At 39.0% G+C, this 22,451-nt stretch overlaps 1 protein-coding gene across 1 annotated transcript in view; it reads right to left on the minus strand.

Moving 5' to 3' along the window:
• Positions 1 to 2,288: 2,288 nt before the first annotated feature.
• LOC107600086 (ephrin type-B receptor 1-like) overlaps positions 2,289 to 22,451 on the minus strand; it is a 75,271-nt gene continuing 55,108 nt past the window's right edge. The window contains exons 8-12 of the mRNA XM_016291876.1: positions 21,542 to 21,757; positions 12,807 to 12,956; positions 10,376 to 10,569; positions 9,180 to 9,335; positions 2,289 to 5,201 (exon numbers count right to left, since the gene is read on the minus strand). Coding sequence (XP_016147362.1) covers positions 5,087 to 5,201; positions 9,180 to 9,335; positions 10,376 to 10,569; positions 12,807 to 12,956; positions 21,542 to 21,757 — 831 coding nt within the window. The 3' untranslated portion in view covers positions 2,289 to 5,086. The remainder of the gene's footprint in view (positions 5,202 to 9,179; positions 9,336 to 10,375; positions 10,570 to 12,806; positions 12,957 to 21,541; positions 21,758 to 22,451) is intronic.

A 22,451-nucleotide genomic window follows, 5' to 3' on the forward strand; every position in this document is an offset into this window, starting at 1 on the left:
AAAATATATATATATATATATATATATATATATATATATATATATATATATATATATATATATATATATACAGCCGTGGACAAAAGTTTTGAGAGTGACAGAAATATTAATTTTCACAAAGTCTGCTGCCTCAGTTTTTATGATGGCAATTTGCATATACTCCAGAATGCTATGAAGAGTTATCAGATGAATTGCACTTAATTGCAAAGTCCCTCTTCGCCATGAAAATGAGCTTAATCCCAAAAAACATTTCCACTGCATTTCAGTCCTGCCACAAAAGGACCAGCTGACATTTCAGTAATTCTCTCATTAACACAGGTGAGAGTGTTGATGAGGACAAGGCTAGAGATCACTCTGCCATGCTGATTGAGTTAGAATAACAGACTGGATGCTTTAAAAGGAGGGTGGTGCTTGAAATCATTGTTCTTCCTCTGTTAACCATGGTTACCTGCAAGGAAACATGTGCAGTTAGCATTGCTTTGCAAAAAAAGGGATTCACAGGCAAGGATAATGCTGCTAGTAAGATTGCACCTAAATCAATCATTTATCGGATCATCAACAACTTCAAGAGGAGAGGTTCAATTGCTGTGCAGAAGGCTTCAGGGCACCCAAGAAAGTCCAGCAAGTGCCAGGACCATCTTCTAAAGTTGATTCAGCTGTGGGATCGGAGCACCACCAGTGCAGAGCTTGCTCAGGAATGGCAGCAGGCAGGTGTGAGTGCATCTGCACGCACAGTGAGGCCAAGACTTTTGGAGGATGGCCTGGTGTCAAGAAGGGCAGCAAAGAACCCACTTCTCTCCAGGAAAAACATCAGGGACAGACTGAAATTCACCAAAAGGTACAGGGATTGGACTGTTGAGGACTGGGGCAAAGTCATTTTCTCTGATGAATCCCTTTTCTGATTGGTTGGGGCATCTGGAATAAAGCTTGTCCGGAGAACAAAAGGTGAGCGCTACCATCAGTCCTGTGTCATGGCAACCGTAAAGCATCCTGAGACCGTTCATGTGTGGGGTTGCTCACTCACAATTTTGCCTAAGAACACAGCCATGAATAAAGAATGGTACAAAAACATCCTCCGAGAGCAACTTCTCCCAACCATCTAAGAACAGTTTGGTGATGAACAATGCCTTTTCCAGCATGCTGGAGCACCTTGCCATAAGGCAAAAATGATAACTAAGTGGCTTGGGGAACAAAACATCAACATTTTGGGTCCATGGCCAGGAAACTCCCCATACCTTAATCCCATTGAGAACTTGTGGTCAATCCTCAAGAGGTGGGTGGACAAACAAAAACCTACAAATTCTGACAAACTCCAAGCATCGATTATGCAAGAATGGGCTGCCATCAGTCAGGACGTGGCCCAGAAGTTGATTGACAGCATGCCAGGGGGAATTGCAGAGGTCTTTAAAAAGAAGGGTCAACACTGCAAATACTGAGTCTTTGCATAAACTTATTGTAATCGTCAATAAAAGCCTTTGACACTTATGAAATATACCAGTATACCATAGTAACATCTGACAAAAAGATTTAAAAACACTGTAGCAGCAGACTTTGTGAAAATTAATTTTGCGTCATTCTCAAAACTTTTGGCCACGGCTATATATATCCTGCTAGTCTTAACCATAAACTAGTCTTTACTGTCACTTTCGGTCATTTAAATGCATCCTTGCTGAATAACAGTATTAATTTCTTCAAAAATATACATATATATCTTAGCAACCCCAAACTTTTGAACTGTTGTATATATTGGGGAGATGCCAATATCTATTTTTTTAAGATGTTAAATAAGCCTTTAAGTTATGATGAATAATACATATTATCAGTAAAAAAAAAATAAAAAACACTACCCTGTTCTAGATATTGGCATTTTCCATTTTCCAAAACCCATATTGGTCAACCACTGTTAAACTGTAAGCCCTCTCTCAACAACACACACCTGGAAGTCAACATGAAATGCCATATGCATTTGCAACCCATTGCACTTCAATATGCAGTAATTATAAGTGAAACAATATGATGATGTGACTTAATTTTAACCACCATGATTGTACTGTGAAAAGAATAGAGAATAACTTGTGTGGTTGGAGGGGAGAAGTTGAAAGAATCATGTCGTTAGAAAGAAAATAGGGTCAATTTTTAATTTCATGCTGACTTAATACTCTAATCTCTAATGTCTTTCTTTTTTTCTTCATTCTCCATTTCTCTTAATTTCTTTCTCAATCCTGCACTCTCTGCCGTCTCTCGCTCTTGTTTTCTCTTTCATTCGCTGATTTGCTTCAGCTCATTCATCACTCTCCTCAGTTTGTGTGCTGTACCCGCAGGTATCCCAGCATGCTCCGCCCTCCCCAGCGTATCTACGGCTTTGAGCGCAAGTCAGCCATTTTTCAGCTGGGCCATACGGCAGGACACCGGACAGCTTGGTTACGCCCTGCCGTGAACGAGCTGGACGCGGGCCATGGGGACGATACTTTGTGATCATTAATTGAGCTGCCTTTACACAGAGGCAGAAAGGAAGATGTCTTCATCTCGCGCTAATGCTTTTATAGAGCCAGACATTATCTCTACTACCGTCGTATGGAGGAACAGATTCACTTTCTTTAATGTAATACAGCTGAGGTGTGTGTGTGTGCATAAAATGAATATGCCTCTTGGCAGAAGCTGTAAAAGTGTGTCATCCTCAACAAAGAGCCAATACGCTCTTTGGTTGCCATGGTGAAATTCATTGTAGCCAATTAGGTGCAAAACCTTGGGTATATCTGTGTGATGATTGTGTGTGTGTTGCATGTTGCTCGCAGAGAATAACCATAAACCATGAGTCTCATTAACTTACAGGCAATGTAGCAGCTTATTCATTACACACACACATTCACATCAGGCAAATGAATGGTACAGCTGCTAACCTCTACAAACCATTATGTTTGAAATCTTACATTGGGGTCCTTTAATGTTAAACCTTATGAGATCCTGTGGAGCTGCTTTTAGCCATTATGACCCCAAAAGCTGGAACATTTTAACAATTACTTTTATATGTATTCATTTACAACACTTGTAATGAGGAATGCTGCAAGTGATTTTATCATAAAAGCCAACATTTGCAGCACACAAAGATTAGGCAAGCTCCCAATCATTCATAGTTTTATTATTTTTACTTTTAAGTTGGCGTTTGAGTATTTTAGGTCTCTTTAAGTAATTACATATATTTTTTTAACATTTAAATTCACTTTTGATTTATTTATTATTTTTCACTTCTAGTTGTTCAATTTTTTAAAAATAAAATGATATTGTATTATTTGTAGGCAATTTTTAGCTACATTTTAGCTATGAATGGTACTACATTAATAAAATAAATAAAATAATAATGTTATTTGTAACACTTAATAAAGTTAACTTCATTAACAAGTTCATGCATATGAACAATTAGCATTTTTTTATGGCATCTACTAATCTAGATTAATGTAATATGTTCATGTTCATTAATACAACCTGAATGTTTTAGTAGTTTTAGACTTTAACATTAATCTAGATTAAAAAATGGTTTAAAAAGTATTGTTAAATGTTATATATAACGCATGAATATAATATTGATAACTTGGACCTTAATGTATAGTGTTACCTTTAATAATAATAATCTTTAATTATTATTATTATTAGCATTCAGTTGATGCTATTTCTCCAAGGCAACCAAAAAGGAACAGCCCAAAGCCATCAACAGAATATGTGTGTGTGTGTGTGTGTGTTTGTGCGTTACACAGTGCTTAACTGACTGCTTAAGTAGAATGTGCTCAATGGGGTGGCGTTAGGCATCTGTTCATAAGGGGTCACACAGATGTTCAGTCCAGACACACACACAAATAAATGGAGAGCTGATGACATGAAAGAACATGTACCGCATTTAGCAATGTCATCGAGAAGCATCTGGAGCCGAGAGAGTGACTCGGCCTGATAAAAGTGGTGAAGGGCAGCGGTTTCGCGAGTCTCTTCGTTTCCTGCCTGCAACCTTTCTGTTGGCTTATCATGTAAACACATGCTTGGAAACAGATTAGCGTTAGTTTTAAAGACCCTGTAAGACCAACATTAGTACAGCTTATTAACAGTGGAACTACATTTAAGTGTATTAGCTAGTTTAGGCGGTGACGATGCACCTTCCCAACGCTAGTCGACGCATTCAAACACTCTGACACGAAACTAACAAGAACAACTAGAAGAAGTAGAAGAAGAGGTGGAAGAAAGAAAAGCTGTACACGTAAGTGCTCATCAGCGTGGAAACACCTACAATAAACACTGTTTAGTGGCCTGAATGCGTAGCTTTTTTCACCTAAAGTATATCTTTTTAACGCTAGTTTATACACAACTAACTGATATTTACACAACATCGACAGAGTCAGAGTTCATCCCAGATTGTTCTCGTGGCGTCGCGCTGACGTAAGTGAGTTCGTGTCCTGCAGAATCGGCGGTTCTTGTCCAACACGCAACATTGCCAAAAATGCAAGCGGAAGAAGAGGGTATTTACATACAGGTCCGTTACACTTCACCTTCAATATGAAGGTTTACTCTGAAGATAAACTCGTATTTATTTAAAGATATACATAATTTACGCTCGTATGACCTAGGGATGGGACGCAGGCATACAGGATGTCCTTTGGCAACGTCAGCCATATCGAAATCGACAGGTAGTGTAAGTGGGAAGCAGTGAGGATAGAAGGTTTATAGTGGGGAAAAAAAACGGGGAAAAAGAAGAACGAAAGAACCTTGTAGAAAACGATGCAAGACGTCTCGGAATCTGAGCAGTCACTGTGATTTCTGGATAAGCATCGTAAAGGTAATTAATGATGAGAAGAGGACAAAAAGAATCCGCTTCTTCGGTTTTCCCTGTAAATGTAGACTGAAGAGGTTAACAGATGCCCTGTGAGTCCCGGCGGTCCTGTTCCGATCTGGTCTGTTGGATATGGGATAATGGTTCCTCTCCTGAAACACGTTATCAGATCAGGATGATAGTCTCTATTCTGGCGCGCTCCGATGGGATTGGGCTCACCCGCTGGTAATTCTTCCGCAAGTTGCCCGGCCCGTCGTCCGGCGCCCCCTGTAGTCATGCCAGCGCTGTGCCTGTCTGGCACTGGGACATCTGCAGGTGCATGGACTGAATGCTGTTGAGGATTTTCTTCTGATGGCCGGCTAGAGTCACACCTATCCTCAACAGGTCCCTGCGAACGCAAGAAAAACTACAGTTAATACTGGACACACATTCAAATGCAGTACACAACTGTGACAAATACCTCCAAAGTAACACTAAATAGCTCTATAATGAACATTTGCATCACTCTTTACCAATTCAACAGTATTTTTCCAAGTTAAAGGAGCTGCTGTTATCATTGCACAATGTATGATGTTCAGGCTACATTTACATGCATCTAACACTTACTAACACATTTCAAATATAAATGAACATAAATAATGTATTATAAACAAATATGAATTAATAATGAGCAATTCACAAAGTATAATACGAACAGTAATATAATATAAATTAAACAAAAATGTAACAATTCACAAAAATATAAAAATTATAAAAAATAAAATATAAAAATGATATAAAAACAAAACATAAACCTTAATATATAGTATATAATATATAAAACATTAATATATTAAACTTTAAAATTTACTGCCCTCTAACTGTTAAGGTAACACTTTATATGGACCAATTTCCACTATTAACTTATTAATTAGTTGCTTATTAGCATGCCTATTATTAACATATTGGCTGTTTATTAGTACTTATAAATCACATATTCTGCATGACCATATTCTACATCCCTAATCCTACCCAATACCTAAACTTAACATCTACCTTACTAACTGTTAATAAGCAGCAAATTAGGAGTTTGAGACAAAAGTCATAGTTAATGGTTTGTTAATAGCGAGAACTGGACCTTAAAATAAAGTGTGACCATAATAATAAAAATAAGGTTGATCACCTTGCTATTACACATCTGCCTGTTGTCAATGTCCATCATTGTAATCCATACTAACAAACATGGTTTATTTTTTTTATTCTAACAGTAGTAAAAACTAAAATCCACTACAAGCATTTTGCCAGATGGTACAGGAAACCCTTCTCTCCCTGAGCAACACTCGACAAGCACTTCCTGTTATTAGATTAACGGTCAGCACATCAAAAGGCCAAGTAAGATCAAGACATGTCTGCTACAGTGTGTGATTTTAGGTGACTGTTTCATTGCCTCCTTTAAATTACAAAGACAAAAGAGCAACTCTGAATAAACGCTCAATTTACTCCGCTATCCTCCGAGAGGAGCCTTTATTATGAATGAGAACAACCTGCACTATCAATATACGAACCATTCAAACAACACAGAGAGAGAGAGAGAGAGAGAGAGAGAGAGGGGAACAGCTCAGAGCCCCTACAGGTTTATAGATGTGAGAGCAAACAACATTAACACATGAAAGCTGCTTGCATTTAACTTCCTGTTTATGCGTGGGCTCATACTTATGTTGCTAATTAAGCGCAGACCCTCTCTGTGAGCTGCGGCTGCATTAATCAGAGCGTCAGAGACGCTACACTTCACAGTACGCTTCCCGGCACGAACAAAACACCAGGAGACGTGTTTTAAACATCATCAACAACATACACACCTGTTCGCTCGATAGCGACTCAAGTCAAAACACATGCACACATACCTTAGCGATTCATGCTAATCCTACTGTATGTGTATGGTTCATAAATCGATATTAAACAAGTTTGCTGAGATATCTGGCCACCTGGCATTCAGTGATCAATGACTGTCTGGAAATCTGAAACCAGCTTTAATCACCCTTCACACCGACACAACAAACTAACTCACCAAGCATTAGACATCATCTGAAATAAACCAATAATATGACAGGACAGCTGAATAAGACGCATAATTGTTGCAAACATAATGATTTTTGAAACAGATGTTGTTAACAGTGTGATCTATGAAAGCCTGTTTCCAACTCAGAGTAAAAGTTTAAAATAGGAAATAAAGTTGCAAATATGAGGTCAAAAGTCACAATTTTGGGAAATAAGGTTTTAGTTGGGTGGTTGAATAGTTGTATGACCTGTTGATGGGGCTAGTTCAACCAATTTAGAGCTGGTAGGCCATCTTGGCTGACTAATGATTAAAGCCTAAGAAATCTAATAAATAGAACTTTAGAAATGGTTAGACTGGCCATTAGCTGGTTCACACTGGTTTAGGATGTTGACTAGTTGTATGACTAGATATTAGGGCCAATCTGACCATGTCGGTCAACCTGGTTAGAACTGGTGGACCAAGTTGGTGATGAGCTTGCTAACCATATTCTAAAACACTTTCGAATGGTTGCCCAGTTTAACTAGCTCAAGCCTGGTTCTACCAGCAGCATAAAGCTTTAGTAACAATGATAAAAGCCTAACAATTAGAAGAACCTTAGACACTGTGAGACTGATCATCAGCTGGTCCAAGCTGGTTTAGGAGGTTGACTAGATGATGGGGTCAAATTCACCATGTCAGTCAAACTGGTTAGAGTTGGTGGACCATCTTGACTAAGCTGATGAGGAGCTAGATATCCACATTTCAGAACACTTCAGAATGTATAACTAGTTTAACTACCTTAAACTAGCCTGGTTTTTCCAACTTAGTTATAAACAATGCTTTAGACCAGTGGTTCCCAAACATCCTACTGTATGTGTATGGTTCATAAATCGATATTAAACAAGTTTGCTGAGATATCTGGCCACCTGGCATTCAGTGATCAATGACTGTCTGGAAATCTGAAACCAGCTTTAATCACCCTTCACACCGACACAACAAACTAACTCACCAAGCATTAGACATCATCTGAAATAAACCAATAATATGACAGGACGGCTGAATAAGACGCATAATTGTTGCAAACATAATGATTTTTGAAACAGATGTTGTTAACAGTGTGATCTATGAAAGCCTGTTTCCAACTCAGAGTAAAAAAATACGCAGGAAATTAAAATGAAGTTTAAAATAGGAAATAAAGTTGCAAATATGAGGTCAAAAGTCACAATTTTGGGAAATAAGGTTTTAGTTGGGTGGTTGAATAGTTGTATGACCTGTTGATGGGGCTAGTTCAACCAATTTAGAGCTGGTAGGCCATCTTGGCTGACTAATGATTAAAGCCTAAGAAATCTAATAAATAGAACTTTAGAAATGGTTAGACTGGCCATTAGCTGGTTCACACTGGTTTAGGATGTTGACTAGTTGTATGACTAGATATTAGGGCCAATCTGACCATGTCGGTCAACCTGGTTAGAACTGGTGGACCAAGTTGGTGATGAGCTTGCTAACCATATTCTAAAACACTTTCGAATGGTTGCCCAGTTTAACTAGCTCAAGCCTGGTTCTACCAGCAGCATAAAGCTTTAGCAACAATGATAAAAGCCTAACAATTAGGAGAACCTTAGACACTGTGAGACTGATCATCAGCTGGTCCAAGCTGGTTTAGGAGGTTGACTAGATGATGGGGTCAAATTCACCATGTCAGTCAAACTGGTTAGAGCTGGTGGACCATCTTGACTAAGCTGATGAGGAGCTAGATATCCACATTTCAGAACACTTCAGAATGTATAACTAGTTTAACTACCTTAAACTAGCCTGGTTTTTCCAACTTAGTTATAAACAATGCTTTAGACCAGTGGTTCCCAAACCTGTCCTGGAGGACCCCCTGCCCTGCACATTTTGTATGTCTCCCTAATCAGACACACCCAATTTAGTTATTGCAGTCTCTACTAACGAGCTGATGAGTGGAATCAGGTGTGTTAGATAAGGGAGACATACAAAAGGTGCAGGGCAGGTGGGCCTGCAGGACAGGTTTGGGAAGCACTGCTTTAGACGGTTCCAAGCTGGTTTGGGTGGTTTATGAGTTGGACGACCAGCTTATTTAGAAACTCAATGGTAATTTAGGTTGTTTATTAATTGATTAATCAGCTTCTGGGGCCAAGTTTGACCTGATAGATAATGTTGGGTCAGCCTGGATAGAACGACATTCCAAAATGGCTTGGACTGGCAGACCAACTTAACCATCTAATGCGAGTACGGCCTTTTGAAATAACTTTATTGACAATAATGAAACCCCAATGTTGAGAAGTTGTAGAAATTATTTAGAAAAGACACTTAAGAGTTCACACTCACTCTGAAGTCATCTGGGTGACCAGCTGTAGGGATGTGAAGCCAGAGTTGAGGAAGTTGTCTCTGTACTGAGACATCTTGACGGCGGCCAGCCAGTCTTCTACAGAACTAAAGGTGGTGAAGTCTGGGATGGACCTGTCCAACAATGGCTGGGACGGACTGGAGGAAGAGAGAGAAACAGAGAGTGAAATGCACTAAACCTTGGGTGTCAAGGTTACTGTCTTTGTAGGGACCACCAAACTCGTTTTTCCCAGAAAGAAAACGGCTTCATAAGTGGACTAAAAATGTCTAGTTTAATACGAAAACACGCTAAATGTTTAGGGTTTGTGACTTTTTTCATATATTGTAAAATATCATTTATCTCTGTGATGGCAAAGCTGAATTTTCAGCATCATTACTGAAGTCTTCAGTGTCACATGATCCTTCAGAAATCATTCTAATAAGCTGATTTGCTGCTCAAGAAACATTTTGTATTGTTGTCAATGTTGAAAACAGTTATGCTGCTTAAAGTATTTTTACTCGTTTATAAATCACTCAATGGCCTAGGACCTAAATACATTGCAGATAGGCTCACTGAATATAAACCTAACAGACCACTCAGATCATTAGGGTCAAGTCAGTTAGAAATACCAAGGGTTCACACAAAACAAGGGGAATCGCTTTTAGCTATTTTGCCGCGCGCAGTTGGAATCAGCTTCCAGAAGAGATCAGATGTGCTAAAACATTAGTCACATTTAAATCTAGACTCAAAACTCATCTGTTTAGCTGTGCATTTATTGAATGAGCACTGTGCGATGTCCGAACTGATTGCACTGTATTTTATGCAACCCGAAATGATTGCACTGTATTTTATGTATAATCATTTTCTATTTTTAACTGTCTTAAATTCATTTTAAATCAATTTTTAAATCATTTTCAAAGTTTTTTAATTCCTTGTTTTATTTTTGTGATTATTTTACTTTTTTACTCACAGCTTGCCTTGCTTAATATTGTTGTGTTAACCAAGATAATTTTTTTTTCAGGATTCTTTGATGAACAGAAAGTTCAAAAGAACAACAGTACAAAGAAATATTTTGTAACAATGTAAAAGTCCTTGATATAAAAATATGAATCTCTTTAAAAAAGCTTTATTAGCATAAATAAAGGTTTCCACCATAGTAAAAAACAAAATGTGTGTATAATGAGCTGGTTTGACTCACATAGTGGGTATACTGGCGACTGCTTTAAGGCTGGTGGGGTTGCGGATGAGTTTGTCGAGCGTATTGACGATATCCGTGAAGCGCGGCCGAGCGTTCCGATCTTTCTGCCAGCAGTCAAGCATCAGCTGGTGGAGAGCAGTGGGACAGTCCATGGGGGGCGGCAGCCTGTAATCCTGCTCTATAGCATTGATCACCTACACACACAGACAGATATTATTGTTATTAATTGCTTTGTTGTCATTTCTGGAGGAAGTATCGGACTCTTAAACATATTCTTGAGTCTTTTAGTGGAAAAAAGGTACAAAACTGTCAATGGGACGTCCCCTTAGATATCAAATATATCATCTTTGTACCTTATTTACCACTAAATGGTACATATTAGTACTTTAAAAGTACATATTATAACCTAAAGTGTACAACTTAGCACCCTTTGAAAGGGTACCACCTCGACATGCAAATGTTATGGATAAAACACAAAATAAATCAATCATAAGTAATAAATGATTACTAACTAAAAGATTCACTCAGAAAGGGTCACTGGACAAATCAGTGAACAAATTATTTGCATGAACAAATCTGAATAAATAAGTGGTCAAAACTAAATGAATCTTTTATAGAATTCAAATGCGTTGTGAGAAACTGGCTTTGAGTGCTTCAGTAACAAGAAATAAATAAAACCATTAAAAAAAAGATCTAAAAGCACACAATATTGTTTTATCACACATAAATTGCCACATATATCAGTTTTGTTGCATAGACATTGCAACATAAACAAACAACCCACAGCATTAATCTTTAAACGTGATCTGTTGTTCTACCCTCCTCAAACACTGGACTCTTCCCATATTCCTCTCTCTCTGATTCTCTCGGACACAAGTAAACATCAAATGAACAAACAAATACACTGTCTAGCCTCTGCATACCAATCTAGAGATCTTTGCTTCGCACAAACATGAGTTTAAATATTTGAGGATCAATACTCTCTGCTCCCTCCATGCCGGCCGTTTTTCTCCTAAACTGATTCCACAGGACCGTGGTGAGATGTGGGCACTCAGTGCTGCAGATGTCCTGCTGTTTCATTATGCGGATATGATCTTTTATTTTTGGTAATTTGGGACTGGATGATCATTAAAAACTCTAGGCCGAATAAACATTATTCAACTTATCCACTACTTTACCTTTAGCACTTCTTCTATGTCAGAGTGAATAACATGGGAGCTCTGTTGTTTTGTTTTTGGTGCATGTCACAAGATGTTAAACATTTTGCAAACCAGAATCAGACAGCTTTACAGTATGAGTCCTTCATAAGATGGTTTTCATGAATATTTAACAACAGAATTTTCAAATGCAACATAAGAAATTAAGTCGGTCAAGCAAGACAAACAACACCTCTTTTGAGAAACGGAGACAATCTTTGAAAAAAAGAAAGTACGCACAGAGAATGTACAAAGTAGAAAGTAATTAATTTCTTTAATTTATTTGCTTTGATTTGAATGTACTGAATCACTGAATGCTCAAATCGTTTTTTACAGTTGTGAGTTCGGCAGTCATTACAGTCACAAGTTCCTCAGGGTTCGTTCTGCATCTCTGATGTGTTAACTGGATGCTAAAAGGATTGGGGAATTTATGTTTTCATTGGCAGGATTTTCCAAAAATCCCCAGAGAGCCTAGAATCAATGAGTCTGCTATATTCACAAAAAATTGTCTGCTCTGAAAGACAGATGCTGGGAGATTTGAATGCAGAAAGACTCTGAGGCAGGTACTGTAGATTCAGACAGAGAGACGGCAAGACTCAAAGTAGTGAGCCTTAGAGCCAAAGAGATTGACAGGAAATGAGACTCACGGCAATGAAATTCAGAGGTAAAGCCAAAGGGTTTTTGGTGCTTTATAGTTAATCATACACTTTACATACATCATGAATGCACTGCAAAGCTTTACATTCTCAGAAAAAAAAGATACAAAAGCTGTCAGTGGGGTGGAACCCTTTCAAAAGTTACTAAAATGTACCATTTAGGTACTAATATGTATCTTTATGGTAACAACGCACCCATTAAGGGTATATATGGTTAAAAATTTGTACCTTTTGAAAAGTTACATGCTCATGGAAAGCTTTTGCTCTTGTATAGGTTCACTTTTCATATATGCATAATTCCAAAGATAATGATTGCGCACAACGGCATGGGTTCATTTTAGTTGTAAGTGGGTTTTATCCCACTTTATTATATTATATTACATATTATTTTATATTAATGTTTTAGTAATACTAACAACAATAATGATAAAAAATTATATAGTATATAATAGTATAGCATATTATAGAATAGTATATATTGTCGTTTTATATTTTATTTTATTCAGTTTACTCAGGGCTAGTGTGACTCAAAGCCAGTAATAGACAGTCATACTCTGTTTTGTATAAAAAATGACTTACATCTTGGTTGCTCATGTCCCAGTAGGGCCTCTCGCCAAAAGACATCACCTCCCACATGACGATACCGTAACTCCAGACGTCACTAGCAGAAGTGAACTTCCTGTACGCGATGGCTTCCGGCGAGGTCCATCTCACAGGGATCTTTCCACCCTGAGGAAACAAACAAAAAAATGACAGTTCAGACTGGTGTGTTAGAAGTAATAGGATGCTTGCATATGGATTGATTTTGCACATGAGAATCCATGTGACTCATGTACACATAACCATTCAATAGCGAAATATATCGCTTTCACATGGACGGCTGGGAAGTATGCTGTTTGAACAAAACAAATAAGCAACGGGAACATATCGACTCACTGAGCTCTACATCCATCGCAACTATAAATATTTGCAAACAATGGGCTGCATTTGCATTTTTTTAAATTCAGCACAACTGAATTCAATTATTTTTGCTTTGCAAAACACCATAAAAACCTCTTTCCTATTCTTTCAACAGCGTATATGTGTGTGTGTGTTTGTGAGGAGGGCCTTGCCTCGTCCGTGGAGCGTGTCTGTCTGTAATTCGTCTACCTGAGGCTGGATTTGTGTCTCTCACTGATTAAAATTGACAGCAGTTTGTTTTAAGATTCAACTCACACACACACACACACACACACATACGCACACACACGCACACACACACAATGACAAAACACACACAGAACTGGTTTGAGATCCACATGCTTTATGTTTCAGTCTAATGATGTCAATTAGTTCAGTCCTGCCTCTGACGTCAACCAGATGAAAACTAAATGACAGGAAAAGCTGAGCAGCATATAGTCATTCTAGAAGTGTGCTTTAGGCTAAAAAGTGACAGTAATGAAACTAAAACTTTTACATTTTCTAAAGAAAATGTACTGTAAGTGCTGTTTACCCATACAAAATTTCCAATGCTATGATGTTAGGCATAGCCGTTCCTCCCTATACGCAAAATACGCAAGCTGCGTAGGGCCCCCGAAACACCAGGGGGCCCCCTTGCTCTCAAAGATGATTTAATTTTAGTTTCGTTTTTTGAATTTGTCCAGCGGTTATGAAAACATGAATCATTATTTATTTTAATGAGGTGCGCTGTTGCCCTTTCTACGTAAAAATCTGTCAAATCATGTAATGTGAATGTCGTACAGTCTTGTTGAAAGCGTACCGTGCCACGGAAGAGACACTGTTCCGCGAGCGCGATTCGAGACGGAGTGAAACCCCCCCCCCAGTAGGGCCCCCAGAAGTCTAAAATCGCCACTGATGTTAGGGTCTGTTTCCATGCAGTCAATGTGTCCTAAACTGTTTTTGGCAAATTGCTATGTGGTTGCTACATGGTTGCTTACTCTACGCATTCCGGATTTTAGAAACGACTTTGCTCCCTTCTTTAATGTACATTTAGGGACTATTCCAGTACCCACCAGATTAACACTTTCTAAATGACAGTTTAATGAAGCTTCTGAATAAAAAATAAACAGGAAATATTTCAGCGAGTTGCAGAAGAGGCAAATAAAGAATAAAATACTGAATCGAGAGCTAAACTGTGCAATATTTCATAGAAAACTGTTTCAACCTGATTCAAATGACTGTGAATGATGCCACTGCTTGTGGGCGGGGCTTTCTCGTTTTAAAAGCAAAACTACAGTCGCTCAATGTCCTTATAGATAGAAAACGAAAACATTTTAGTAAATGTAAGGAGAACAACCTAAAACAGGATTACAGAATCTCAGACCTCTTTCTCTGTCCATTTTTTATTAAGTTTGGTGACAAAACAGTGGTCAGGGAAGGACAGATGCCTGCTGGGAGTTTGCGTCACTCTTACAATCACTCCATTCCACCTCTTTAACCCACAGTTCTCTCTTTAGTCCCCTACATCCTTCCTGCTTTTTTCTTTATCTATCCATCTATCACTATATTTTTGCAACCCATTTCATCTTCTGTGGGTCAATATGAAGCAGAAAAACATGAAAGAGAAGAAAGAGAGAGAAGGATCTTTCTTGTTGGAGTTTTCTCATTTGGTTTAAACAGAATTTAGAGATGAAAGGGTTTCAAAACAAGCACACCATCCTTGTATATGAACTCAATAATCACTTTAAATATTCCTGTAATAATTCTGCATCACCTCAGTCAGGATTATCAGTCAAAGATTTATAAAGACCAATAATCTTAAAAGGGTCACACCACCACATCAAAATCAGATTTTCTCTGCTCTTTTGATATAAAAGATATAAAATAAATCATCACGGTTTTGACACGCAATACACGCTAGATGCCCGCTTTGTGTTTAGGACCTCAGAAATCTGACAGGCACAAAACCGGGCATTTTTCAACAGTGAGAGCTATGACATCCAAAAGCACAATAACAAATGGCCTCTCATGTGTAGATATCATAGGTGTCATTTGCAATGTCTTAAAGACACAGTAGCAAAAAATACCAACAAAAGCAAGTGTAACTGTTAAAGTATACTTTGGTGCCTTGACAAACTTTATCCAGGAAATGGACTTCGGGGAAAATAAAATGCTTCTGAATATAAACAAAGATATTATATTTATCAAATGAAAAATATATAACAAATGAAGGATTTGATGATCCTTTCTGCTTGGATTTTCTCCTGACTTTTGTGTTCAGTGACCTGAAAGACTCAATTTCATCTTCATCGATTCTAATATAAGATGGAATGAACCTACATACGACAGAGACCAGTGTCATACAGGTCACCTTCACTGACTGCTATCTGTGACGAGAGGCCTGTCACCACAGAGACAGGGCACATAAACACTGACTTCAGGTTAGTGACAATTACTTTTACATTGAACCCATGCAGTGTGAACATAACAGAACTGAACTAGTAATGGTTAATGCTAAAGTGGCAATGTCTTACACCTATAATAGCTTGTTTGAAGGTAGGTTAAAATATGGGGGGAAAATAAATAATATAAATAAATGTAAAATTTAAAATAAAACAGCTGAATCACTGAAACGTCTGGTCAAACACAATGTGGTTTATCATTTATTCAGCATTTATAGAAATAGACCCATATGTTTCTCTGATGCTCCACTGTCTGTCACTATTTCCGAGCTGCAGTCTGAAAGAACACTGAAGATCTGTCTCTCCGAGCGGCGCATGCTCACAGCAAACAATACTTGAACAACTGCAGAAGAAAGACACACCAGTAGTGTTTAATGTCCCAAACACAGACAATCTGCATCGGAAATGTGCCAGCATGAGGCAAGACAACAGCGGCATATATTTAGATCTGAAAAACTGTGCATATTATGGTGCGTTTCCACTGCGTGGTACGACTCGGCTCGGCACGGCTCAGTACGGTACGACACGGCACGGTACGGCTCGGTTCGGTTTGCGTTTCCACTGCAGTTCAGTACCACTTTAGAGTGGGCGGGATTATTCACATGTCGTTATAGTTGCGCCGCCTCTATTGCCGCGACTCCTGAAAAAGTTTTTCATTCCGCATCGCCCCATCAAGCTCGCTGGATCCGCTCCTTTGCTATCAACGAGAGGAACGTCTGTACTTCCTCAACAGACAATGAAACAGCCACTTTTTGGTTGTTAAAAAAGGTGCGCTTGTTCAAAACAGTTGCGTTCGATCCTTCGCTGGCTGTGCTGATTTAAATCTAGCGGTTCTGTTGTGTTTGTGTCGCAAGTTCAGTGATGCAGGTAGTGATGATTCTCTCCGGCCAATCCGTGATCAGCAGAGTTTGCACATCACATTTTGGTAATGGTACGGTTCACTTGGAACCTCAACTGAGGTGGTACTAAAAAAAGTACCTGGTACCAGGTACTGTACCCAGTGGAAAACCCCCCAAAAGTGAACCGTACATAGCCGTACCATGCAGTGGAAAAGCGCCATTAGAAAGACAGAAAGAGACAAGAGACTCTGTCTGTCAGTCGATAGTTTACATTACTTAAACATAAAGAAACTTACAGACTGATTAAAAAAAACATGTAATTTAATGTAATGTGAAAATATAGACGAGTAACATGATATAAGATTTCTCATAGTTTGATACCCATGCCACACTGATGTCAACAAACCAATAATGCTACAAAGTGAATACTAGATCACCTTGTCTAACTGCTTTTAAATTATAACCCATGGCCATTCGGTTTCTCTGTGGGCCTCACAGATCTAATTTGCATATATCTCCTTCACTTACATTAATTTCAAATTCCAGTCCAATTTGTGCTGCATTGACATCAGCAGGCAAATCAGACGTCAGGGGAGGTGGTTCAGATATCAGCAGGCTAACCGTGCGTCGCTAACCTTTCGCCCCCTCTTCCTGGTCCCGTACCGCCCTGCCACCGCCCAGACGCCCGACGGGGACAGCGCAAATTAAACCACGCTCACCTAATCCTTTATCATCCTTTCCTTCCAATTTCCCATCCAAGATTTTTAATATTAGATTATGACCTTGTCTTTCATAACCAGGTTAAGTATTCTTTTTTTTTCCTTGACTCAAATGCTCTTTCTTTTCCTTTGAGAGTTCTTTGTGCTTAAATGAAAGAGCGCTTGTTCGCCACTGTGTGAGGTTTTCAAGTCTGTCACATGGTGCTGCAGGTCAAAGGTCAGATAGCATGTTTAAATAATGACAGCTGAGGACGGCGGTGTGGTAAAATGTTGCTCACACCGCTTCTCTGTTTGATACCCGCAGTAACTTGCTAACCAATCTGCTCACATTTTACAAGAGAGGCAAGAGTCAAGGTTGCATAAACCTATGAAATTGAGACTGAATTGACCGTTTAAATTCACTAAAATAAACCATGATAAATGTTGCAGTCCAAATTACATACTAAAAAAAGGCAGACAACACTATTACTATTCATACTTATTAAAAATCATATAAACATACTTTTAAGGTTAACATATATAACCTGACCTCACCTCTTGTACTATAGATATAAAGATTACCAAAGGGGGAAAAAAGGAAGAGAGGTGTGCAATTACTGTTCCACGTGATAAAGTGGACGGAATTTAAAATTTTTTTTAAAAACGATTCATTTTCTTCAGAAAAACATACAATTTGGGCAAAAAATTTGCATTTTCTTCAGAAAAATATAAGATCTAGTTTTACCCCACAATTCTAACAAAAACCTTCTTGCTTGGCATAAATTAAAGCATGCATCACCCTTCGTTCAGAATTAATCTGGCTCTGTGATACTGACCTTGAGAATTTTCAGCTAAATGCTGTTGTAGACTATTAGGATTGCTCAAAGCGAACTGTTGTGAGATCAGGAAAGATTAAGCATAAAAAGAGCACACATGTTCATCTCAGCTGAACTGCACAGGGGACTGACACACACACACACACAGATGGGGAATGTAATAACTGATGGGCTTATACTGGCTTAGCTACCTGTGACACTTGACATTTATCATACTACATCAAACACACACACAGATGCATTTCTCCTCATTCGTCCTTCCTAAGATGTAATTTGGCAGGTGAACAGACTGTACATGTACTAAATCTGATAGTGGTGAGGTCATGCATTCTCTTCCACTGGCTTTAGCCTCATAATGTTTGCCAATGGAGGTTCGTGTCAACAAAAATATTTGAAAAGCATATTCAAAGTTTTATTTGAGACATTTAGTAACAAATATACAGGATATCACTGAGTGAGCCTGAATATTTCACATTGTTCTCAGGGTTATGTTCTGTAAACACTCATACCCACCTGCTTGATGCTGTGAGAAATTGGAAGCTTATTTCTTAAATCCATTTTGTTTAACAGTATCCGTATGTTGATGCATGTTAAATTTTACCCAAAAATGTTGTTCACCCTCATATCTTTCCCAACCCATAAGACCTTCGTTCATCTTTGTAACAAAAATTACTATATTTAGGATGAAATCCGAGAGCTTTTTGACCCTCCATAGACAGCAAAGGAACTACCACGGTTAAGGTATAGAAATGTAGTAAGGACATTATTAAAATAGTCCACGTGACATCAGTAGTTCAACCGTAATTTTATGAAGCTACGAGAATACTTTTTGTGCGCAAAGAAAGCTTTTTGAAACTTCTTTTCTGGGTCAGTCAGCCACCATTCACAAGAGTACCACGATGCATGCCTGTGCATTCCTCTGCTTGTCCTTACAATTCCTTACTATGTTTCTGTGCCTTGATCGTGGTAGTTGCGTTGTTGTCTCTGCAGGGTCAGAAAGCTCTCAGATTTGTATTCCAAAAATGAACGAAAGTCTTACGGGTTTGTAACGACATTAGGGTGAATAATTAATGACAGTGTTTTTTATTTTTCGTGTATTTTTAACTATCCCTTTAAGAATTTCTTATTTTCATGTATTCCTTGGGAATTTGAGCTTGACTCTGCTTGAGCTACATGAATGACAGTATTGCCAACACTGATCCAACAAAACCAGACAACTGCATGATGGTCAGATGGGCTCTTCATATCTCAGGCTAGTTCGCACTGCTCAAACAAACCAAGCTGGGCAATGTGAACTAGTTTAAATGACAGTTCTTGGCCAGAATAAGCCATAATGTGAGCCAGTCTTGATGCCGACAGGCAAAAGTCTGGCTGAACTAGACTACACAATTGCAGAAGATGCAATGTGTACACCTGGATACTGAGAAGACAAATAAGGGAAAACTGAAGGAATTGAAATGGTGAGTAAACAGAGGAAAGAGAAAATGAGCATGTCACATTCCACACTCCGGCACGCCAAATCGCATCCCTCGGATGGGAGAGGAAGAGGAAGAGGAAGAGGGAAACAGAAAGTGACAGAGAGGAGGGTGGCAGGGCGAGGGGGTGTCACACATTCAGATCCCACCTCAGTGTAAATAGTTTTATTTTCCATTTGCAGCACACAGCCACTGCACTTGTCATGCTGACAGCGAGAGGGAAATCTGTGTTCATGCTGGGAAAGTGAGGGACATTTCTTTATTTCTTCCCTTTCAATTTCACTCCCTTCTCAGTATCATCTCCTCCAAGCCCAAGAACCCTCCAGTTTCGGGTGAGAAACTCTCTGGGTAGAGTTTGAGTGTGTTTTAGTACAAGATTGTTATCGTCAAGTTAGACACAGAACATAAATCAGCTGAAAACAAATTTAAAAAGGCAAAATGTCGGAGTGACAGACAGACGGATGGGCAGACGTACTTACAAATGTCCCGTCCTCAGAGTCCAGATCGTAATCTGGCTGTACTGCATGTCCAGACTGAACAACTGAATGTGACTGAGCTGTTTGGGTTTTTAATTATTCTATCCATGGACCGACAGACAGACAGACGGACAGACAGATAGACAGATAGACGGATAGATGGATGGATGGATGGATGGATGGATGGACGGACGGACGGACGGACGGACGGACGGACAGACAGACAGACAGACAGACAGACAGACAGACAGATAGACGGATAGATGGATAGACGGATAGACGGATAGATGGATGGATGGATGGACGGATAGATAGATAGATAGATAGATAGATAGATAGATAGATAGATAGATAGACAGACAGACAGACAGACAGACAGACAGACAGGTAAGACTAGTAAACAGAGGCCATCAAAAGCTGACAAGTGAAAAAAACCCCGGCAAAAACCCGGGGTGTAATTAAATCCTCTCTCTATCAGCAAGGAAGACAGCAAAGTCACATCAGTATCACTAGTAAACAGAGGCCATCAAAAGCTGACAAGTGAAAAAACCCCCGGCAAAAACCCGGGGTGTAATTAAATCCTCTCTCTATCAGCAAGGAAGACAGCAAAGTCACATCAGTATCACACCCCCGTTCACACCTTTGCCACATATTCCTGTCAATCAACAGTCACCGCAGGACATCCTGTTTGTGAATGGCGGCTGTCTTTGGGGCTTAATGAGCTTTCACACATTTTAAGAGAGACAAAACGTTAGCTAAATATTCCCTGTCTGTCGTCTCGTCTTCTTATCATCTGCCTCACATCAATGCTCACCAGCGCCGAGGAACCACCCGAGTGTAAAAGATGAAATTGTTTGCTTACAATGCATGGGACATTTCTATGAGAAGTCTGAAGTGAATTTAAAATGCGTTCAATAAAGGATGTGACCCAGGGCTGTTTCTCTCCAATGCGGAGGAAACGGTTGACCCTGTTAAAAGTGCGACTGTCAATGCGACCAGCGCTTTGGAAGCCAGCCTGAATACAGAAATCATAACAGGGTCAGATAAGGTGGAACAAGACAATGAATTATCAGTAAACCCAGATAATTACGAACGTGGCGAATCAGTGGCACCAAAAATATCACAGCGCTCTGAATAGAAAGTCTTTAAGGAGGCAGGAGAAAATAGTATTTCATATTAATATTAAAGATCCGCAGCACAGGAGGGCTAATGATGCCCTGGATGCCTATTAATGATACATAATAGAGAATTCTGGAAGTCTGAGCGCTCCATTTTGGAGGCAGGCTATTGGAAGTCTAGTCACTTGGCTGTGTTCAATCACATACAGAATTTAAATGCAGTTTTTCCAGGAATCGCTCATGTCCTGTCAGGGAGACAATGCACTGTTTCTTTCCTGAGACATTTTGGGGAATAAAAGACAAAGCAGACAAGAATGAGAAAATAAAACCAAAGCTTGAGGAAATGAGGAGCAATTACAAACGCTCAATACCTGCCTTTTCAATTACCTCAAGCAACAGCGCAAAACATGGCACCTATTGGCTTCTGTTGAAATGAGGTGGTGAGTTTGACGTGCCTGGGAAAAGTCTTACCAGTGAGCTGGTGTAGGTGGGGTCAGAGGTGTCTTCCTGCAGATAACGGGACAGGCCGAAGTCCGACACCTTGCACACGAGGTTGCTGTTGACCAGGATGTTGCGGGCGGCCAGGTCTCGGTGGACGTAATTCATCTCCGACAGGTACTTCATGCCAGCAGCAATTCCCCTCAGCATCCCCACCAACTGGATCCCTGTGAACTGCCCATCATTTTGCTGCCAAAAAAACCCACAAATATCATATGACGTTCATCAGTATGTCAAACCTCAACTAAAGGAGCTTCTGGTGTTTAACTGTAAACACATGTTTTGGTTATGCAGTATCTGGTTAATTAAGAATATAATAATCTATTTCCACTTAACTCTGTTTCAAAAGCATTAACATGATTTGTCAAAGCAGGACATGCTCCACCTCCAGGATACATGACTGACAGAATTGAATTGTGAGTGCCTTTACAATTTAGATTGAAAAATGTAAAACATAATTACAGATCAAGACATAATTACAGATATGATAGATAGAATAATAAAATGATCGATAGATAGATAGATAGATAGATAGATAGATAGATAGATAGATAGATAGATAGATAGATAGATAGATAGATAGAAGGACAGATTAAATCATAGACAGAAATGACCAGGACATTACAACATCAGGACAATAATTAGATTGAACACTTGAACGATAGAATGATAAAAACGATTAGACTTCTTAAAAGATTCTAAAGACAGCATGGCATGGAATGATAGAACAATAGAATGACTGAACGAATGAACGAACGAACGAACGAACGAACGATAGATAGATAGATAGATAGATAGATAGATAGTGTTTGAACGACAGAACGATAGATAGATAGATAGATAGATAGATAGATAGATAGATAGATAGATAGATAGATAGATA

The sequence above is a fragment of the Sinocyclocheilus grahami genome, unplaced genomic scaffold (assembly GCF_001515645.1).
Source record: "Sinocyclocheilus grahami isolate Dianchi unplaced genomic scaffold, SAMN03320097.WGS_v1.1 scaffold277.1, whole genome shotgun sequence".
In the NCBI taxonomy this organism is placed as follows: domain Eukaryota; kingdom Metazoa; phylum Chordata; class Actinopteri; order Cypriniformes; family Cyprinidae; genus Sinocyclocheilus; species Sinocyclocheilus grahami.